At 40.8% G+C, this 22,367-nt stretch overlaps 1 protein-coding gene across 1 annotated transcript in view; it reads left to right on the top strand.

Annotated features, from left to right (window-relative positions):
• Positions 1-20,240, top strand: part of VWF (von Willebrand factor) — a 146,291-nt gene extending 126,051 nt beyond the window's left edge. Inside the window, exons 45-52 of the mRNA XM_059816886.1 lie at positions 202-385; positions 1,275-1,315; positions 6,238-6,354; positions 9,661-9,759; positions 11,137-11,265; positions 13,432-13,471; positions 17,957-18,054; positions 19,897-20,240. Of these exons, the coding sequence (XP_059672869.1) occupies positions 202-385; positions 1,275-1,315; positions 6,238-6,354; positions 9,661-9,759; positions 11,137-11,265; positions 13,432-13,471; positions 17,957-18,054; positions 19,897-20,085 (897 nt within the window). The 3' untranslated portion in view covers positions 20,086-20,240. The remainder of the gene's footprint in view (positions 1-201; positions 386-1,274; positions 1,316-6,237; positions 6,355-9,660; positions 9,760-11,136; positions 11,266-13,431; positions 13,472-17,956; positions 18,055-19,896) is intronic.
• Positions 20,241-22,367: the final 2,127 nt, after the last annotated feature.

The raw sequence follows: 22,367 nt of genomic DNA on the forward strand, positions 1-22,367 counted from the left end.
CTGTACAAACGAAGCAGCAGACTGTTCTATAAACAGATTGTCGTGGTAAGGATTTGTGGAGAACTGTTGAGTGACAGACTGTTCCTGATGCAGTAAACGTGCTTTTTGCAAACCAGCGCGTTGGCTGTGGTGGTATCCTCGCTCTATCCAGTGGCACAGATACTGCTGCCTGTATTTAATCCTTTTACAATTTCCCATCAGATTGGCACAGAGTGGCGATCCCCCTTCAACCATTGCATTATCAATGAGTGTGTCCGGGTGAACAATGAGGTTTTTGTGCAGCAAAAGAATCTTTCTTGCTCTCAAATGGATGTGCCTGACTGTCCAGAGGGAACTGAACTGCGTTGTGACCAAATAATAGACTGCTGTCCTTCCTGCAGATGTGGTAAGGTTTTGCGTATGACGAACGGAATGACTAGAGAATGAATCATCTCATGTGTTCATCTCCTGTTTCTCAACAGCAATTTCAAAAGTGCATGTTATGCAAGCGTAGTACTACTTTGAAGCTCTCCTGTATAATGTAGACATTGAGTACAGCAGCACCTGCCACTATTATTTTCTCTTTCCAACGCATGTTCACTGTCTCTTCTTGAGCTACTTACTGTTGAAGCTATTTTGTATTGCTTGAGAGACACATACCAGGCTACGTTTCTACAGCTCTAGCCTGCGTTGTTAAGCATTTAAAAGAGGTCTTGAGATGCTTTTGGCTTAGGAGGGTTCAACGCTCTCCCCAGTGCCTGCTATGAACAGGGATTTTGCATGCAGCCGTGCTGTCTTCTGCGTGTCTCTGAGCATTGTGGCTGTGGCCATTTCCTAGCATAGACTTGGGTCAAAAGTCCAAATCAGAAGATTTGGCTAATTGGCCTCAGTCTGGGAAGACTCCCAGTCACGTTTAATTGACAAGTATATATGCAACCACAGGGTGAGGAGCTAGCAGTGGGAAGAGGAGGGGAAATACACACTGTAACTTGCAGAGAACCTGAGTGCATCTTCTGAGCGTGTGAGGCTTGAACTAGAGGGGAAAATTTATGTTGTGCCATAAAAAACAGCTCAGCGAGAGATACTTGGAGGTAGAATTCAGGATAACTCTGACAAATTGCTGCTTTTCAAGGTATAATGTAAGAGGGCTCAATTATGCCTCTTTACAGTGAAACCGGATCTAAATGTCCTCAGTTGGAACTCTAATAAGTCAAAAAAGCATACCTGCGGTTTATTAAATCTTGGTAATGTATTGATAATGGTAATGCTAAATGGAATATTATCTTCTTTTTCAGTACCCCTGAATGGTTGTTCTTTGAATGGCACTATTATTGGGGTAAGACACGATTCCTTTTATTTGCTGTGATGGTGGAACATTTAGATATACGAATGAGCTTTTGAAGAACACAGACTTGCCAGAATACACATAAGCATGCAGGGCAGCTTTGTTCAGACAGAATCTCTGCAAGTGAGACCTTGGGGTAAAAGCAGTGGCAAGGGGCTCAGCACATGTAATGTCCAGTTCATGACTCTGCCAGTCTTCGTATGTGGCAATGAGTATCTCTGCAAAATGGGGACAGTAATGTTTCTTTATCTTGAAAAGATGCTTGAGAAAAGTGCTTAGAAACCGTGGTAATCTGCGTTGTGTAATGACTTGCAGGCAACCAAACACACAGGAAACTATCTGCGAGGGATAATCTCAAAAATGATCCTTGCCCACTTCGGGGAAGCAAAAACTTCCCGTATTCTACCTAGAGGATAAGGCAGATTAGAAAAGGATGGAGACTCTTGCTCCACCTGTGTGGAAGGAAGGGTATCCCTCCTTGGCTATTAGCAGGAACAGGAAAGCTGGGCTTCCTCACTGTTTGACCTCTGTCCCCTTTCAAGATCGCTGCTGATGTGCCCTCAGAGGAAATTTTTTCTCAACTGCATATTTAATGGGTAGATTAAGACATGTTTAACCCAGCCCATGACAGTGGGAATGATGGGAGTTAAGCATCTGATCTCATTTATGCCGAATTTATCTTTGGAGAGCTCTGTCAATTGTCCATTGTTTCCCTAAATCCATATTCTGGCAGCACCTCTGGTGTCAAAGAGCTCTAAATATTCTCATCATCCCCCAGGGAAACAGGTCCTCTTTAGTAATTTAACCTAACTTTTAACCTACGTATTCCTGCATTGTCAATGTATGTTTGTCTTTTTCATTTATTTAAAAGGTAAGTTTACCCAAATCTCTTTGGACTTTTGAGGTATGGCAGAAAGAACCTTTCTCCATCTATTTCTTCTGGTTTTGATTTTTTTTTTTTTCTTAGTCGATAGGCATAAGTTTATCAGTTTGTTAGAGCTAAAGTCCTGTCATCAAGCATCCATCATTCTGTGTGGGGATTACTTCCCTGCAGAATTAAATCCAAGGAATAACTCTGCCTTTCTTGTCAGAACACTGGGAGAAGGGTTTTGAAGTGGTAAAATCTGAAATAATCTGCTTTCTCTTTGATTTCTCTTTGTCTCCTCCATAGTATGTTGTCAAAACTAGTTGTGGCATTTTATAAAGACTATACTTGTAGAGAATGTCATGCAGTATAGTAATTGCTAGCTCCTGCCACCTTCTGTTATATAGGATATGTGTGCATATATATATATTCTGTGTTGCAAAAAGCAGTCTTTCCGGTTGCACGCTGTTCTTTCATGAACAACTGATTTTTTTTCTCTTCCAACCAAATGTTTACCTGATCCATCAAGTAAAGTCTTTATTCTATTTTCAAGTGTTCTAAAAGATTTTAAAATACTTTAAAATGAAGCATAAGCACATCTTGAAACAAAATGTCATGTTGAAGGCAAAATGAGAAGTATCTGTATTTTGAAGACTTAAAATATTTCAGCTTCTACAATATTGAAAAAAAAATCCTAGCTTAATAAAATTTTCTCAACTTGGGATGAATTCATAAATTGTTTCAGCTGACACAAAACTACGATTTGACTCATTTACTATCTGACTAGATATAAACGCTATGTCTAAAATGTTTTTCTTTTTTCCTCCTTTTAATACAGCTTTTCAAACGTGTTATTGTTCTTCCTGACAATTGGTCATTTTATCAAGCATTGCCTGTGCAAGTTTTGGAGGGTGTAGGTAGGCCCCAGCTGTTACGTTACTTCTGTGCTCTGGCTGTCGCAAATATCGAGCATTACTGAAGTTAGCATTCAACAACGCAGCCACCAAAATATTTTCTCAGGACAGAGAGTGTGAAATTCGAGTTGAGATATAATCTTGGAAGATTTCTAAACAAAGTGGCCATTTTGATAAAAAAAAAAAATAAATTAGAGCTTATATTAGAACTTGTCTTTAATCAATGAACTTTTCAATTAAACTAGCTTCATTTAATGACTTATTGTAAGCTAATTAGCTATACGTCTGAAAGCTTTGGAGCAGCTGGCGTTACTACAGCTTTGTCTTACACTATTCTCTACTTCAATGACTGTTCCAGAGTTCTGGTCAGGAAGGAAGATGTGGTGTCTACAGAAGTTTATACTTCCTGGATTTCAAAACCTTTATTCTGGGTCCTTTAAGAATAGGTTTCAAGTTTCGTTTTATATCAAGGGAAAACTTTGCTCCATTAACTCATTCGCTGAGTAGTTCCAAGTCTTGAGTCTTGTACTGCAGTTCTGTTCACTGACTGTGTCCTTAATCCCTTTACATTTTTGTCTTGTATCTGGTTACCAATATTATATTCCAGTAATTTGGGGTATTGCATTCACTCTGCTGTTCTTAACAATGCTGTGGGCTTTAACTGCAGACTTCCAAGCAGGTGGCTGTATTTACCAAAAGGATTATCTGTATCACTCATCTGTTTTCCCAGGCTTTTACTGAGTGGCATTTTTGAAGGACATCTGAGTAGATCTGGGCTTTATGCAGGTTATTTTGGTTGCACTAACAGTGGGTTAGCAGATGTTGACATTTCATTCTAAGTTAGCCAAGAAAACACATGATAGGTGTATTATATAAAGGGAAAAAGATGTATCAACCCATTATTTCATTCAGTTCTGTCATGCTAAGCTGTGTTTGTTCACAGAAAGCCATTGTTAAAGCCATTTGCATGCCGATCCCTAAATACACTAAACAAATACCATAGAACTAAGCTGTGATGCAAACTTTGGATCAAGGTAAGACCTTCCCACAGAAGTTCAAGGCACTTGGGTGTGAGGATTTCGTTTCAACATGTCTCTAGTAAGCCCTACGTTCCTGCCTGTAACAGCGATCTTAGTATAAACTCAACTTTATTTATCTTTTTTGTATTTAATTGGAATGTTAGAAGTATTAGGAGATCCAATGAGGTTATCAGTTGTAATATCAACTATGGCTTTATAGACCCTTTCTTCATGATGTGAAAGCCTAGAGCTACTGAGGCATTCTGTGATAAGCATTGCCTTTTAGAGGGCCTGAATTAAGTATGATTATGATAGTAAACAGAACAAACTCAAACATATTGTGAAACAGGTCAACGTGATGAGGACATCTCCCAGATTTGCAAGGCTTTTTTGTGTTCGTGCACATGCGTGTGTAGAGCTACTAAGCAGTAGAGCAATACTAGTGTCAGTGGATTGAATGCCCTTGTGAGGCCACGTAGTCTGTACTAGAACAGACTATCACTTTGGTGTCTGAATGCTTTCCAATGTTGAGAGTAAACAAGAAGTCTGGAGTTTCATATGACACTTGCTATCCATCCCTCTCCCATAGGAAAATGTTATGAGTGGGTCCTCATGCCTGCATCCACTGAGGTCTTTTAACCCTCCAGGTTAATGACCCCGATATTCAGTATACAATGTTAAACCAAGAAAGCTGAAGAGTCCCACGTCGAGGTCTCAAGCCGAGTTCTTAAAAGACGGGGATCTCCCTGTTGGTATTGCCACCTCCATCGTGTTGTATGTGGAGGATCTTTTCTTGTTTTGTGGAGGTCTAGAAAAAAAAGTCATTGCTATTGCTGGTGCTTTGTAGAAAACCACTGAAGCCTGAGGACCTCTGTTGTGCTGGGATGCAGAGTAAGAATGTAATTAAAATACGTTAATCGGAACATTTGTCTTTCAGTGTATATGTCGGAACGTTGGCTCTGAACTACGCATAAACGCGTTATCTTTCCACTGTTACTCTGGCCAACTTCTTTGTTTTGCTCCATTTGTTCTGTGAGTGTTTACTAGTGTGGAACAAGAAAAAAAGAAATCTGGGGTTATGCATAGTATTTAGCATGGGAAATTCCTGTTCCAAATGAAGTCAACAGTGACATTCCATTGACTTTTGAAGCACAACCCAAAGCTTTTATAATCTAGCCATATTCAGTGTCTGCTTACCTTATTTATTAAGTTTTAGAAGTTCTTTGTGAAAATCTTGAATAGACTCCTCCCATTTTGTCCCTTCAACTGTAGTGGTTTGTTATTTTGGGGTTGAAATGAAAGGCTCTGCACTTGGGAGGCAGAAAGACTTTGTATTTAGAATTCCTTTCAGTGCTAGGAATCCAATTACTAACTCCACATTCTTTTGTTTCCCTTTTAATAGTTTGGCTTTTTTGCTCTGCATTTTAAATGCTGTTTTTACTTGCTTTGAAAAGGTGATAGGATCCAGCAAACAAGGTGCTGGGGAAGAGCTCAGGGAATCTGAATTGTGTGCCAGCTCAGCCACTGATTTGCTTGTAACTGTGGACAAGAAAGTTCTTCACTCAGTAATTCTGGTTCTGTTTTGGTTTTTCTTTTTTTCTCAGTTTTAAGCTTCTACACCTCTAGAGATTCTAAGCAGCATTTATTACAAGAACAATAACAAGTAATCTCTGCCCATGATCTATGGGTTGCAATGGCTCAAGAATAAAAACTTGTTGGTAAACCAGTTCACTACACTCAGGAAAAATGAACTGGTGGCAACCACCTAATACACAGTCAGGATAGCTCATGATTAATCTTCCTCATCACTTTCAAGGATTCCTTTCGTGCTTGCTACCTTTGTAAGCAATGAAGTTAGAAATGCCAATGCCATTTTGCAGATTAAGGAATTCTAAAGGGACGACTTGAAAAATAACCTCATGCTTGTCGTGGAATTACAGATGCAAAAATTTGGGTCTCTGGAAAGTGGGGGGCATCGTTTTTTTCTGTTTTCTCTTGCAAAGAATTGCAATGCAAGATTTAATGAAAGATATTTAACCTAGATAAAATTGCTCATTTATTTCAGTTTTACTGAAGAGACAGTCACTGACTTACAAACTGGTTCTAATGTTTCAGCCATGGAGACGCCTGATGGTGGATCAATGCACAACATGTCTCTGCTCCCTCCCGTCAACATCTTCTCGGAGATATACTCTGACATGTACAAAATTAAGCTGTGAACCGTGCCCAATAGTAAGTGCGAGTGGTCTGGGTGTTCTGGTTAAGGATGTGTCTGATGAGAAGCTCATGTTCTTCATTGTATACACCAGTTTGTTTTGTACAACTCTGGGACCTGTTGCCTTTCTTCAAGTTTTTCCAAGAAGTCATGGCCCTCTGTTCTTTATTCCCCTGAATTAGATGAAATATGCCTTTCCTACACTGTGGATTTAGATCACATTTGGTAACTTTTCATGGTATTCAGGTCCACAGGCACATTTTATTGTGTATTTTAGACTACTTACCTTTAGGGCAAAATAAGGTTTGGCAAATCATTTGCAACAGGAACTGCTGTGTCTCCTTTCCTACAGTATTATCTGTCCCTCCAGGGACTAGCAGCTCAGCCAGATTTCTACGCTTCAGGGCTTTCCTATGACTATTCCAAATTGTCTAATAGCCGGGCTCAAGAATATTTCTGTCTGGTTCCCAGCCTTGCCTTAAGTGATTTGAGGTGATTGTCCCCATCACTTCCACTGGTCTTTTTGAAGTCTTTGCTGCTCCTTTGCTGCCATCATCTGCAAGGAATGAGTTTGGCTGGGAAAGCCAGAGAAAAATAGCTCCCATTTTTATTCCACTGACCAACAGTGTGACTGGAGTGCCTGACTAGTTCTGCTCAATCACGTAGTCTTCTGTCTTAGCACCAATACTTCAAGTAGAAGGAGACCTAAGCAAGTTGCAGAGGCTGGCTTCATCTCCCCCTGTCTGAAAAGCACAGTCCAGCAGCTAAGTTTTCACAGAAAAAGGCTTAAATGCCCCTTCCTCTTCTGCCTTTCCCTGGGTAATGGACGAGCCCAGTGGGCCCAACCACACCCAGGGCCTGTGCAAGCAGTGGCTGTTTCACCAAAAAGCCACATCTCTATCCTGACCGTATGGGATTCCTGTCTGATATCCAGGAGACGCATACGTTGATAGGGTCCCTGCAAAAGAGAGGGGCAGAGTTTTGGATGAGTCCAGTTTTCAATCCCTAAGCAGAACTGGAAAGGACAATGTAGTAAGTCAAGTTTCTGTGGTTTCATCTGTACTAATAAACTAAACAGAGGAAGGCTGCAGGCTCAAATTATGTCCTGCAACCACTTATCTTGAAGAATTGTCAGCAGTGTCCTAGCTGGCCTGTTCTAACTAGCAAACTTCCAAATAATGTCTGGACACAGGTCAGTGATTAGGACAACCCAAGGCCAGCCTGTTGTGTGGGGAGAATGCAGTTTAGACATACAAACATGTTCCACTTCTCTCCAGAGCCAGAAAACTGGCCTTGACCCCCTTTATTTGCTGGCATGGATGTAGCTGGTGACAAAAGGGACAATCTGGAGTACTTTGGTTCTGGACCCTGATATCACCCCTCCTGTAAGGTATGACTATAGACACAGGCTTCTGAGAGGAAAATAAATGGCCAACCTCAGTGCTGAGCATCTTCCTCTCTTCCACAAAATATAACCGGGTAGTTCAATGAAAAAAACCCAGATACACTAGAATGAATCTGTGCCCCAAAATATGCATGCCTATGTATGTTCCCGCACAAAAATACACAAACATCAATTCTTGCTTTTCAATGCCAGAAGCCAGCTGTAGAAATTAAAGGTAGAGGAATCAATAAAATACATGGTAAAAAAAAATATGGGGGAACATTCCTTTCCTACTTCTTTCACCACCCACACAATTCCCAAACAGTTCCTTTCCCCTACCTGACCCAAAAGTGCAGACTAAACAAAAAAAACCCTGAAGAAAGGGCGATTTCCAGTTGGACTTATTAAGCACTATGAACTTGTATTTAGGAGATGTGCAGCTACCCAAGGGAGGTTGCAGGTCTAGGTGTATGTATCCCTTTATAGCCATTGTAATGAATCTGTGGAGCTTGAGGGGGGAAAAAAAATACCAAAAAAGATACAGAATTTCTTCATCCCCTAAGGCCAGTGGGATTCACACACATACTTGGGATCTTTCCTGTCTCAGAGTCATTGGTTTCATGGTATACCCAGGTTAAAAGCAATTCCTTCATAATGGATAAAATCATGGGTTAAGAGTATATACTCTCTCAGGAGCACCTGCTTTCTACTGAATGCTGAAGCTATGAAAGTAAAAGCACTGGTAATTGAAGTGCAGCCAACTGCAGCATATTCTGCTCATTCAGGGTCATTTTTTTGGTCATTTTATGACCTACTTTAGGTGCTTGCATTTTGCTAGTAGAGTAAGTTCACCTAAATAACAATGACCTATATTTTCTTCCAATGATTTAATAGTAACCCTCCAACCTCCCCAAATTCTTTTCCTATAAAGAACATATGGGTAACATGCATGCCTTCACTCAACCAAGAAACTGTTTGTTGTCTTAAAAATGTTCAACTCATCATAAGCAGCTGTTTGTTATGTGTAGCAGCTGGAGACATTACTGTGGGGCACTTCATGTGTTAACTCTGTTCCTTTCTGTTGGGTTGGGTTGTTTTTATTTCATTCCATTATCGATTCTATACCTTTCTTCTTCTCCATCCAGTGCTGCTCATTCTCCCATGCTCCTTTCCCTGCCACTGTTTTTTCCTTGCTGTGCTATTTGTGGGGCTCCATTATTCCTCCTTCCCTCCTTCCCTCCTTCCCTCCTTCCCTCCTTCCCTCCTTCCCTCCTTCCCTCCTTCCCTCCTTCCCTCCTTCCCTCCTTCCCTCCTTCCCTCCTTCCCTCCTTCCCTCCTTCCCTCATGTTACACCCTCTCTGATGCTCTTTTTGCTTTCTTGTTTTATCAGGCCATTTTCTTTTTCTTTCCATAGTCCAAATTTTCCACCTTAGCCTTATTCTCCCCTTTCCCTGCCCACTGCTTACTGGTTTTTTTGCCCTTTTCTCCTAGTTTAAGCACTTCAAACTACTTTTCCAAGTTGTGCTGTGTAGTATTCATTAGCTTTACAGAGAAGCTCCTGCACACCACAAATGCAAACTATGTGTCACTCAAAGCATTTTAAGAAGTTTCTTACTCTCTCCTGTCATGTGTTGTTTAGTGGACCTGACCTTGCAACTGTTAGAGTCAAAGAATATTGAATTTAGTTGACACAGGAGGCTTTGTACTTGGAGATAAACTTCTCTCCCTGTTGTATAATAAATCAGAACAAGGATTAATGCCATCTTTTATAAAACAAAACCCAAAATTATGCAACTAGATTAAGCTAGTCTAGTCCTACTGTTTAAAAAGGCATTTTGCTGGCTATCACTTTGTCCACTGAATTTTTTTTTAAAAGAAACCCTCTACAAATAGGTGCTTAAAACAAAATAAACCCAGAAAAATGTCCTTTACCTTCTAGAATTACAGAAGGCAGGAAGTCCCTGGCTCTTGCTGTGGAAAATGCGTGCCAACTTCATGTGGCATCAGGCTGAGAGACGGAAGAATTCAATACCTTCAGGTAAGTTTTAAGCACTCTGTCTTCTATTTATGAGTAAATGTAAATGTAGCAGAGACTTCTGGTAAAACCAAGGAAAAGTGCATTTTTTTTTTCATTCCTCCTGTTCGATTAGGCAGCATGGTATTACTAGTGCCTTTTCTTTTATATCTCAGAATGGTTTCTCAAGAAAGTTCTTTTTTTTGTTGTTAGTTGTAAATGAAAAAAGGCGACTTCATACCACAGTGCAAAATTCTAGAGGGACATTCTGGATGCACCTGCAAGCATGAATATGACCTCAAACAACTACTTAGATGAAATTTAAAACCTCATTTTAAATGAGAAATCAATAATTTAAGTTGAAAATGTGAATTTTGAAAGATTTCTCTAGCATGATAAGTTGTTAAACAGCAGTGGATATTTTTTGACTAAAACTCATCAGCTTGTTACAAGAAACAGCTTATAGCGTTTTCTTTTGTTCCATTCCTGAGCTAAGTTTTAGATGGGGAGAGTATGGGAAGAGCAACAAAACTGGTGAAGGGTCTGGAGCACAAGTTGTATGAGGAGCGGCTGAGGGAGCTGGGGTTGTTCAGTCTGGAGAAGAGGAGGCTGAGGGGAGACCTCATCGCTCTCTACAGCTACCTGAAAGGGGGTTGTGGTGAGGTGGGTGTTGGTCTCTTCTCCCAAGTGACAAGTGATAGGACAAGAGGAAATGGCCTCAAGTTGCGCCAGGGGAGGTTTAGGCTGGATATTAGGAAAAATTTCTTTCCTGAGAGAGTGGTGAAGCCTTGGAACAGGCTGCCCAGGGAGGTGGTGGAGTCACCATCCCTGGAGGTGTTCAAGGAACATGTGGACATGGCACTGTGGGACATGGTTTAGTGGGCATGGTGGGGTTGGGTTGGTGGTTGGACTTGATGATCTTACAGGTCTTTTCCAACCTAAATGATTCTATGATTCTATGTGGGGATGAGGGTGGGTGTGGGTGTGTAGTTTTCTGTATTTATTTTTTTTTTAAAGAAGCTCCCAACTCAGCCAGAAGTTAAATATTCATATATGTGTCTCTTTAAAAGACAATTTGTAGGCCAAACTCCCGAGTTTCTCACTTAGACAAGTTTTTCTTTTAAGGTAATGGAAATTTCTTCCCTGTTAAGAGCTGAAAAAGGTCAGGTTTTGGCAGTCTTGACTCAGCTGTCATCAATATGGCTATGGAAATAAATAACAGATGACGACTTTGTTGAGAAACAATTCTGTTTAGCAAAGATTTTCATGTTTTATAAACTTTACCACCATGGTACCTTAACTGAAATATTGGTGAAGCAATAGTCAGGTTGTATAGTATACTGAAAACTTACTGTCCCGTGTTGTTTCTGTGTAAAGCTAACAGCCCTTAAATCTTTACAGCCAAATGAATCACTTCAGGATGGCTGTGATAGTCACTCCTGTAAAGTAAACGAGAAAGGGGAATTTATCTGGGAAAGGAGAATCACTGGCTGTCCTCCATTTGATTCCAGAAGATGTTTGGCTGAAGGAGTAAGTAGTGAAATGGGTCCTGTTTCCAGGTTTCCTAATAGACTCTGTCATGTTTACGGTTCTGTATATGGGTACCTTATGTGTATTAGGGTGGGAAACCCCAAACCTCTCCCAGCACCTTGGCTAAACTGAATTTGAACTTTCTTTGAAATTCAGAAAAATGTCTTTATTTTAAAATATATGCTGGTTTTATGTGGGACTATACTGGAGGGGAGATGCTGAGCTTGCAGTAATTCTGTTCCATATGAAGCAGCAAACATAAGAAAATAGTTGTTCTAACAATGTTTTCAGTTTGGTATCCAGAGCAAAACTGCGTGGATAATTACGCAAACTGAGAAAACAGTCAGATCAGCCCCTTTTTTTTCTATGAATATACATATGAAATACTAAGAGATTTTTTCTCTACTCTGGTACAGGGTTAGGGAAAAGAATTTTCACAGCACTGTAGGAAGAGCTCAAACTTTCACGTTTGCAGTTGTTTGGTATAATGGTGTAATAAAAACCCCGCTCAACATGTCCACCCGTCTTTCCTGTGATTTGAGGTTGGCCGTACAGTAAGGAGCAGAGTGCAGGTTGGGGTGTAGCACCTGGGGTCCTGCTTTTGCTCATCGAGCGTCACGCAGGTGTTTATATCCACCTGTCCCCATTTTCTTCGGCACCTTTAACAAAGCTTGTGCCCAAACCTCTCTACGTACACATCAAGCAAATAGAGGGTTTGATATGTATCGTGCAGGAAGAATAAAGCTTCTTGCTGGAGCATGTCCGGAGAAGGGCGACGGAGCTGGTGAGGGGTCTGGAGCACAAGTCTGATGAGGAGCGGCTGAGGGAGCTGGGGTTGTTTAGCCTGGAGAAGAGGAGGCTGAGGGGAGACCTCATCGCTCTCTACAATTACCTGAAAGGGGGTTGTAGCGATGTGGGTGCTGGTCTCTTCTCCTGGGTGACAAGTGATAGGACAAGAGGAAATGGCCTCAAGTTGTGCCAGGGGAGGTTCAGGCTGGATATTAGGAAAAATTTTCTTTACTGGGAGAGTGGTGAAGCCTTGGAACAGGCTGCCCAGGGAGGTGGTGGAGTCACCATCCCTGGAGGTGTTCAAGGAACGTGTGGACGTGGCACTGCGGGACATGGTTTAATGGGCATGGTGGGGTTGGGTTGATGGTTGGACTTGATGATCTTACAAGTCTTTTCCAACCTTAATGATTCTGTGATTCTGTGATACAGTGCATTTCTCATTTTGTGACATCACTATAGCACACACAGTTTTGTTATGCAAACAAAGATTTAGAAAAATGCTGGATTGTGTTACAGGCTTGGACTTATTATATTCTAAAAGTCTTCATTGAAAATCAATGAAGAATAGTTCACTTTTTAACCAGAACTTTCCAAACTGCATTTATTCTCCTCCCGTCTAAACAATTGAACTATACTTCAGCTATAAAATTAGTGTTTTTCATCTAGTTACGGATGGAAAGTTTAGGTTTTTTAATTAAAAAAGACTCCAAACTTTTGCATGTAAGTTCAGGTATTTAGTGCAACAATGGCATCACCCTGCAGTATAAATATTTCTCCATTTTCCCTTTCACTATGGGTTTTCAGTAATTTTCCACCATACGTATTTTTCTGAGAATTATTTTCTACATGGTAGTAATGAAACAAGAAAAATAAAATTTTTGGCTCTTAAAACTTATTTGACAGATGTGATATTTTATGATGATTTAATGTGTATTTTCAGCTGTTGTGAAAATAGGCATGCTTTCACCTATATTGCTAAAAAAAAATAATCAAGAGGGACTGTTTAACTTCCTTTCTTAAACGTAAGACTTGAATGTTACTGGTTTTATCACTCTGGTTCCCAGAAACTTATTTGTGTTCAATGTCTTTACTTTAGAAAGCTCCTAATATAAGGTGAAAGCAGCATTTTCAGGTGTTGAACTTGCTAATATAGTCAATTATTTCCAATCAGCTATCAACAAATACAGTCACAAGTTCAAAACCTCAAAATGGATAAAGAGATGATTACTAATTTAGATTTATATTTTTGTACAATACAGAAATACAGTTTTCTTGCCTAATACTCTCTTTTAAACATCCATTTGTATTTATTCTTCCAGCAGAACACATGCGTATTACTTGTGCCAAAATAGGACTTTTCTTTTTTTATTGTTTTAGGGCAGAATTGCAAAAATTGACAATACCTGCTGTGACACATGTAAGTAAATAAGCCAGAAGTCTTGTATGGAAAATGCAGAGCGTAAGCTACTGGGTAAGGAGCTACGTGTTGCATAAGATGCAGTTTAGTGAAACCGAGCTAAGCAATGTGGTTAAAATAAACTATCGAACAAGTCCACCCCCTGATTGAGATACTGCTGTCATGTTTTGTCCACCAGAACACGTGTTTTGACAGTATTCACAAGTGCTTAGAAGGAAATAGATACTCTCCACATTTTATGCAGATGTTAATTATGAATGTTTTATTTTATTGTTCATCTAAAGAGAACAGGAACAGTATTGCACACACAGGTTGACAAGTCACATAATCTGATACTGAATGTGTGAGGCAAGCACTTCATGAATAGTCAATCAACTTAAAATTAATTTAGCAAAAAAACCCTGGGGGCAGTAACATAATTTTGATTGGTTTTCGATAATGTAATAACCAAAAAATGGTAGGGGAAGTGCTTGTCAAAGGTGCATTCCTGTTGAACAGCCTGACTGCATCTTAAATTCAGCAGGTTAGGAGTCAGTCCTGCAACCTTTAATTTCATGCATCATTGTGTAGATAATAATCCAAACGTCAGTCAGGCTGTGAGCGTAGGAAGGGTTTGCTTACATGAGGAAGGATTGCAGGGTTGGGTTCTCATTTCTAAAATGAATCTCTGATACTTTTGTGAACAGACAACCTCTCAGTTTTCTCCTTTGTAAGCAAAAAATTAATAATACTGTAGCTCATTTAAAATAATAAAAAAAAAGTAACAAAAGATTGACATTCTCTTTTAAGGTCAGAATATCAACATCTTGCCTGTGTTCTGTTATCTTTTTTTTTTTCTCCCTCTATGCATGTGTTAATAAATAAAAGATGGCCAACATAGCAGCCCATCACCACACTGGCACGGTAACTGCTGTAATAATACCCGTGATGAAGGATATTTACTCCTAGAGAGTTTGTAGCCATTGCCTGTCTGTACAATCACTGAGTTCCAGCTTGAGAAATAGAAGTCGGAAAGCTATTGAGATAGACTGTCATCAAATGGCTCAAATGGGTGATTTAGTTAAGAGACCATTAATCCACCAGGCTTCAAGTAAGGAATACTGAAAATTATTTATTAGCAAAGACAGATTTTAAGATTTAAAAGACAGGGTGGTGGGCAGGCTCTACTAATTGAGAATACCTCTCACTGCAGTTGAGGAGAGGAGAAACACAGTTCCAAATGAGCACAGCTCAATACGTATATTTATTTAACAGTTATAGTGATTTCAAAGTGATACCTCCTTGCAGCAGCAAAAGCTAACTGATCTAAGTGAAATATCATGTGCCTAAAAATGCCCATATTGTATGGGCCTTCAGATCCTTATTCCCATGGACGTTTGCTTCGATATAGCTCAAAACTGAAATGTCCCGTGTTACAGTGCAGTCCTGTTCACTTCTCTATTCAGGGCCCTTCATAAGGAAAAAGCCAACATACTGCATCCACGCATCTAACCGTGGGTTATCAACTGAAGGGCAGTGATTGACACATAGCTTTGAACCAAACAGATACTTCTAGATACCAAACTCTCCTTCTCTCTCCTCTGCATTTATATCTTTCCACCAGGGCACTTGGTAGCAACATGCAGTCTGTTACATACTCTCCAGGGAACACCAAGGCTTGGCAAAGCTACTGTAAAACCCAGAGTAATTTAATTATTCTTAAAAGTCAGATAAGAGAATAATCAGTTTCTCAGGGACACAGAGACTTAGATGTAGGTTACATTGCCTTCCCAGGTCTTGAGAGAATTTGTCTTTCAGACACCTCAGTACCATAAAGAATTGGGCAAAGAACTTGTTCTCTCAAGTTCAAGGCACAGTTCAGGGTGATGCCTTTGGCTTAGCAGAGTCCTATGTGGCTTTGAGCAAAGGTTGTTTAAGAAGCCACTTTCCCTTTCTGTGTTATGCCTTGGCAATTGGAGTTCATTAGTGTGCCTGAGGGCATTGTTCCAGGTTTTAAGTACGTAGGAGCACATAAGTGAACAGGCTTATTTTCTCGTTAGATTTTTGTGGTACTAGCAAAGGACTTGGTTATTTGCAAAGGGTATTCCTTATTTTCCCACTTAACAAAGAAGTCGCATCTCTGCTTCTTACCTCTTTTCTGTGTTGATCTCAATTGCATATGCCTTGTTAAGTTACAAGCACTTGCCCTTGCAAAGAAGGCAGTCTACAAAAAAAGTAAATGAATGTAGTAAAGTAGCTTGAGAACAAGTTGATAAGTCAGGATCAAAAAGGTGATGAAGCTGCGTTGAGTCTGATGACAATTATTTTGTTTGGGCTTTTCAGTTATGCGGACACAACTGTGTATTCCTTCCAGGTGGACAAGTTTTATCAAACGAAGTGATGAAATCATTGAAAGTGAACTGGCAGTTCTAGCCCTGGAGCCAGAAACACTTTTCAAGCTTGTTTCTTTTTTTTAATGAAATGTAAAGCCTTAGCAAGGCACAGAGCCAATTTGGTACTAACATTCCCATGGAAAAGGTATTGAAAGCTATGTTTGCTGCTAGGAAGATGGATACTTTCCTCTTCAATTTATATATCTACTTAGTTGTGCAGTTGGCCAGCTGAATTCCTTCAGCTCTCTGAAATGCTGTTGTGTAGTATGTAAATATTCTGGTAAATACAGAAATTCCACTGGTTAGCTAGAGATGAGTAGAAGTAGGAGCCTGTCTCTATGCAGAGGTGTAGCACTATATTAACACTACAAAGAACTGCTGTTTGCAGTGCATAAAATACCCACTTAAAAAAGCATTAGCTCCCTTACAAGTCTTTAGATGTGGACCAAAACAGACAAGAGTGTTCAGAATAAAATATTCTCAATTAGTCTGTATTTGAGCATGTCAATGGCAAAGTTCCCTTCAAAAGTCACCGTCAACTACCGCAGTTAACAGATCATAGCAAACCAACCTTGCTTCACAAAGAGGCATCAGCAGATTCCTTGAACTTGCACCCTCCGCACATAAGAAATCCAGACCTACTGCCTCTTATGTGGATTTCTTGTTGGGAAAAAAACAGGGAGAATTTACCTAGCACTAAGAGCAGAAAGTCTTGGAAAACAAGTATCAGAGTATTTAATGACTTACTGAAGACAGTGGACAAGTTCCCATTGACCCAAAGTTAGATTTTCGCAGAACTAGTTTTCTAACTTTCTTTCTTTCCCTAGTGTTTCTTTTTGCCATATTAATTTTCTGCAAAATCCAGCACACGTGCAAAGAACTGCTAGGAGTTGTCAAATCTAGGAGCCTGATAGAGGGAAGGCTGCCACAGCTCCATGTCCCCAGGTCCAGGCAACAGTGAGGCTGAGCGTGTATCCCCATAGGCATGCACGCAAACACATGTATACAACATGCGCACACATAGTTCTTTACGTACACACACAAAATCACTCAGTACTCTGGCAAACACAAACAGCACCCATGTTGTCATCCTGATCTCCCCTCTGGCTGATCAGGATGAAGGTCCTTAGTGGTCTTAGGCACCCACTCTGTCCAGTAACTGGTCTGACATCCCCGCTAACCTAGACTCATGGGCCCTGTGTCCTGTGGTCCAATTCCAGCTGCTGGCACTTACGCTTCCATACACACACGTCCATGCAGAGCAGAGTCCATCACCCAGGACAAGTAGTTAGAAATGGAGTTCAATAAGTAGACAGGACAGACTGCAGTGATCAAACATAGGGCAAGGTCAGACGAAAGTATAGAACAGCAGCTGTTTAACATGCAACCAGCTCCCTTTATGCCTTTATCCACCCGTTTTCCCATTTTCGTTCCTCACCAAACCACCTTAATCCCTCTCTTCCCCCACCTTTGCTTCCTCCCCTAAAAAATCCCATCATAAGTAAGTCTTCTAGAATCCCAGAATGTTCTTCCCTAGCATGCCTAAAGAGTCCCACACAGTCCTGAAGGCAGGGACGCACCTCAGTCTGTAAGATGTTCTGATGAGCTGCTCCCACTGACTCATCGTGAAGGGCATCATCCCAAGACAAGGGGGTTCTGTCTCCTGTGACAGCCCCAGGAATAGCCAGGCCAGGGTGCTCTGTTTCTCTGATTGGGTTATTGGGGTTCCCGTGTGTGTCATCTTTTTCCTGTGCACTTGTTTGCCCAATGTACCACTGAACCATCTTTAAAAGGAGAGTTATCTAACACAGAAGCCAACAGGTAAAAGGCAGACGTTAGGTGGCAAGGTGACCTTAAAAGAAAGCAGTCATTTGAAAAGAAACATGAGGGAAACCTTGCTCTCTGGTGGAATTTTAGGGCTGTAGTGTGATATAGTCACACAGCTCTATGTTCGTCACTCTAAGGAGACACACCTTATTCTCTTGCTAGGGATCTTACCAGTAATGACTTCTCAATAACAGCAGTTTCAGTAATAAGGGGAAGAAAGTTAAAAAAAGCAATTGTCAGCACTGTCAAACACTTTTTTCCTTTTTTTTTTTATTTAATGTTGTAGGTGTGGAAGTGGAATGTCGACCAGTAAGTACCAGACTGCAGTATAGGAATATCAACGGATGTGTGACTGAAAAGGAAGTGCCTATTTCTCATTGTGAGGTAAATAACAAAAGCAGCCCCCCAGCCCCAAGACCTGCCCTTGCCCCCTTTCTCTCTTCCAGAAGGGAAACCTTTGCCTCTATTAGGGCTTCACTTCAGTAAGTGGAGCATCAGTTTCTGTCCTTCTCATTGATTCACTCAATGTAAACCTCATTGGCACTTACTTCTTAAAGTAATTTGGGGATGCTGAATTTTCCCTATTCAAGCCAGCATGAAAAAAGGCACATATGTTAGACACAAAGGCTTTGTTTGTACCACTCTCCTTTGCTTCCATCAGAAATTAATGACTCTGAAGTGGCTTTGTTAGGACTTGCTATATACAAAAAAGAATTTTCGTATTAGTGAAGCTGATTTTTCAGATGTGAGTCTACAGTTAAACAAACATATCCCTTTTCAGGCTCTGAAGTTGATTTATGAGAGTGTAAATAGGTGTTTAGATGCATGATACTTTAAAAGACATTTAAACTGGAGCGCTATGATTTGACTTCTGTGCTCTATAAGCTCTATGACTCCTCTATTAGCCTGAGCACTGGGGTTTTGTGTTCTGCACGTCTTGTGCATTTCTTCCATAATCAGATTAAAAGTTTAATTTCCTGCCCATCACTCCTTGCACCTTATAGGGCAACTTCCATCTGAAACAGGAGCATGGCTTCCCTTCGGGATGTTCCCATGTCTCCGAGATTGGGAACCAAAGATGGCATTCTCTTCCCAGACCGGGTTGTAGCAGGACAGCTGCTCAATCTGAGATAACCAAGCTTCATACAAGGATTTATACAACCCTTGTATACAATCCAAACTATGGCATACAAGAGTGGCAGTCAAGAAATGGCTTGCTCCCAGCCCCTGGAGTATTCTTTTTAGTTAAAGCAGTAAGCAAAATGAGTCTCTCTCTTTCCCATGACCACTGGGAAAAGAATGGGAACAGAGAGGAGAAGTATTAAGGGCATACATGCCCAGGCTTTTCAGATAGCTACCTGGCGAAGGGCCTTCATTTACTACACAAGTCTCATTAAGAGTGGAAGCGTTAAGAACAACAACAAAAACACTTACCTTTCATGGAGAAAAAAAAAAAAATTTTTTTTCAACCTCTTGTCCTGTCCACAAAGGCGATGATAATCAGGTCCTTAGCCATAAAGTCATATGTATTGAAGTTTCCCCTGAAAAAGTACAGATTTTATATTGTGAATCTGACCATACATTGAGTAGACTAAATACTCCTGCTATAGTTGGTATTGAGTACAGTCTTTCTAAAGCCCTCCCTGATAATAGTATGCAATTTTTTGTATTAATCTCAGAAATATGAGCATAGAGCCACAAAAAGAAAGGGACTCTGACAGAGTTTGGTGTGGGGCCGTTTGTTTTTACATTATGAAAGCTTATAGCCACAGGCATTGTCAGCTCGGTCTAAATTAGTAAAGTGGCCAGACAAGTAGAACAAGGAAAAATAGCAACCAGCAGGACAGCAATGGATGTGTGGCTTGCAACATTTGGGCTAAAGCACTTTCTGAATGCATGATCTCATACAGCTGAGACGATAACCATATGTGCTTAGAAGCCAGCACAATAGCCCTGGACATCACCTGTGATGTTTTAAATTATAGGCTTTTTTTGTGTGACCACTTTCTTTACCTCTCCTTTGCTATGCTTATGCTCATAAGACATTACTCTTTGACCAGCACCCCATACTCTGGAATCAGATACCTGTTTCCGAGTTCGTGTTTTACAGCAGAGCACTGAACTCCAGGTGAAGTTGTCCATGGCTGTTTTGAAGGGAAGAACCTGGATTCTGATTGCACTGAGGTCTGGCACTGTTCAAACTTGGCATCTCTTTTTCCCATTTAGGGCAAGTGCAGAAGCAATACCAGATACTCTGTTCAGACAGGGAAATGGGAAGACGTGTGCAGCTGCTGTACAGCCACGCAAACAACCATAGTCACGATCCCCCTCCGCTGTGCCAATGGGACGGTGGTGCAGCATTACATCCCTTCTGCCTCTCAGTGTGAATGCTATTCTCGGAAGTGTACAGACTGAGTATTTCCAAGAAGCCCAGTTGTGTAATCACGAGTTTTATGATGAAGGAACTTTACAGTGCAAGCCTCGCTTTCTCTCTGTAGACCATTTTATCCAGTAGAATCCTGACTAACTATATCAACATAGCAAACAATAAAACTTACTAGCACAACGGAGCATTTTCTGGTTATTCTTGTGGTTGTTTATAGATAAGATATTGCAGATTGTATTGTTCTCCTTAGTCTTCACCATGGAAAGTAATCCACATTACTAAAAAAAAACCTCAAAAAACAAAACCCCAAAAATTCAAACCCACAACACGGTAACAGAAACAGTTACTTCTACTTAAAGAACATATCCCAAAGCATTTAGCATTGTCTTCAGAGATATTACATTTGCATTCCCCACTTCAGACCTTAGTTGACACTCTGTGGGCTTTTAGGGTTTTTGGGCTTTTTTCTCCTCCAGTCAGGGAGTACAGAAATTACGGAGTAAGACTTCATTAGTAAGAGAGTGATGTTCTTGGTAGCAAACAATGCTGGTTATGGCTCAGGCAACCAAGTATCTTCTGTAATGCATATACATGTTCCTTCTGAAGCTGAATGCAAAGAGATTGTGTGCTGAGGACAAGTTGTGTAACTTCTGTAAGTCCTCAGTATTGTGAACAGGCTGAGGGACAACTCTTACCTATTTACTTCAGTATTTCCACAGACCAACTTGAAGAGAAAGCTTAGCAGTGATCTCCCTCATTTCCAGGTACAAGAACTTCATCTATTGCATCAGCTACAAAAGTTAGAGTTCTTTCAAATGTAGAATTGTTAGTGGCAGGTTTAATTTAGTTACTGCTGCCAGGGATAAATTTAGCAAGATTTAAATTCCACTTGGTCTGGTCAGGCCATGGAAGACAAAAGATTTTCCAGGGGGTTGTTGGTCGTGGTGGAATCTAGTGCCAGTCAAGCAGTTTCACTGGGAAGTACTAATTTCTCAAAAAAATATGAGAGGGGGAAAACTGTTCATTCCATTTGAATTTTTGAAAGAGAAGAAATATTTAAACTTCTTGTTGAATTAACTATTTAAATAATATTTATAATTCACATATAGGAGATGTATTAAAAATGAATAAAAAAGCAACCCCAGAATAAAAAAAGCAACCCCAAACTTTTCACATTTGCTTGGGAATAGGTTATGGGTGAAAAAAATCATAATTTCTCCAGCTCTAAGTGTTCTTGAACTAGTGAAAAGCATATACACAACTCCTGAAGGGTAAGAGGGCTTCCGCTAGGCTCCTGGGAAGCCTAGCGGAAAAGGTCAGGAAATCAGGTTGCTATTGTGCAGTTTTTAGGTTGGCATCTGTAGAAATGGAAGGCATTTCAGAGGACACTGTCAGCATTGCCCCTGCGTCACGGGGAGGAAAGTTTTGAGATGAAGAGCTAATGCTCCTCACATGAATGCCAACGCCACGTGATGAAACGGGTCAAAACACCTCCCCGTCTGCATGAATGGCTCCCTTTGGGAGCAAACAAAAACTCCCTCTGTGTTTTCAACTAAAAAGGCAAGTTGTATTCCTCTTTGAGAGGAACCAGGCAGATCCCTGCTTCTTCTCTTTCGCCAGTCAGCTGTGGATTCAACAGATACTGAATTGTAGGCCCTTTTTTCCCCTTATTATTCATTCAAGACATCCTCTATTGCTGGACAGTGTTAGGAGAAGCACAGCCCCTCTATGCCTCTCTGTTTCTTCTGCTATGGGACCACAGTAACCCCAGGGAGAGAAACCAAGTTTTAATTGGCACCAGCCCCACTTACTGCAGAAGGTTTCTGTCACCAGTTTTCCTCCACCTTTGCACTAGGCTCCTTGTTGTAGGTGCCTCCGGATATTAAGCTTCCTGGCAGATGGATTTGTGTCACCCAGGTAATCAGGTGCACAGCAGCTCACCTGAAGCTGCAAATAAGCAACTCCTGGAACAGCAGCCTGCAACTTCAGAGAGGACCAGAGAAAAGGAGTGGATAGGTGGTAAAAAGCAATGTCTTCCTCTTCCCCTTACCAGGGCTGGACTGCCCCTTTGTTTCCACCGGTGCCCTCACCCAGACTGACCTTTCTTAGCTCATGAAAGCTGACAAGATTGCAGCCTAAAGCTTTGTGGCTGCAGACGGCTCTTCTAATCAGATAATTGTATGAGTCAGGCACCAGCTTATCAGTGTGGGGAGGATGCATAGGAGCATCCCTAGGGCAGAGATGGAGCCACAGTTTTCTGAACTTCTTAAAAGCAGACATGCACAGCTAGTATTTTCCACCAGCAATGAAG

Source organism: Gavia stellata, chromosome 4, assembly GCF_030936135.1.
Source record: "Gavia stellata isolate bGavSte3 chromosome 4, bGavSte3.hap2, whole genome shotgun sequence".
Lineage (NCBI taxonomy): Eukaryota > Metazoa > Chordata > Aves > Gaviiformes > Gaviidae > Gavia > Gavia stellata.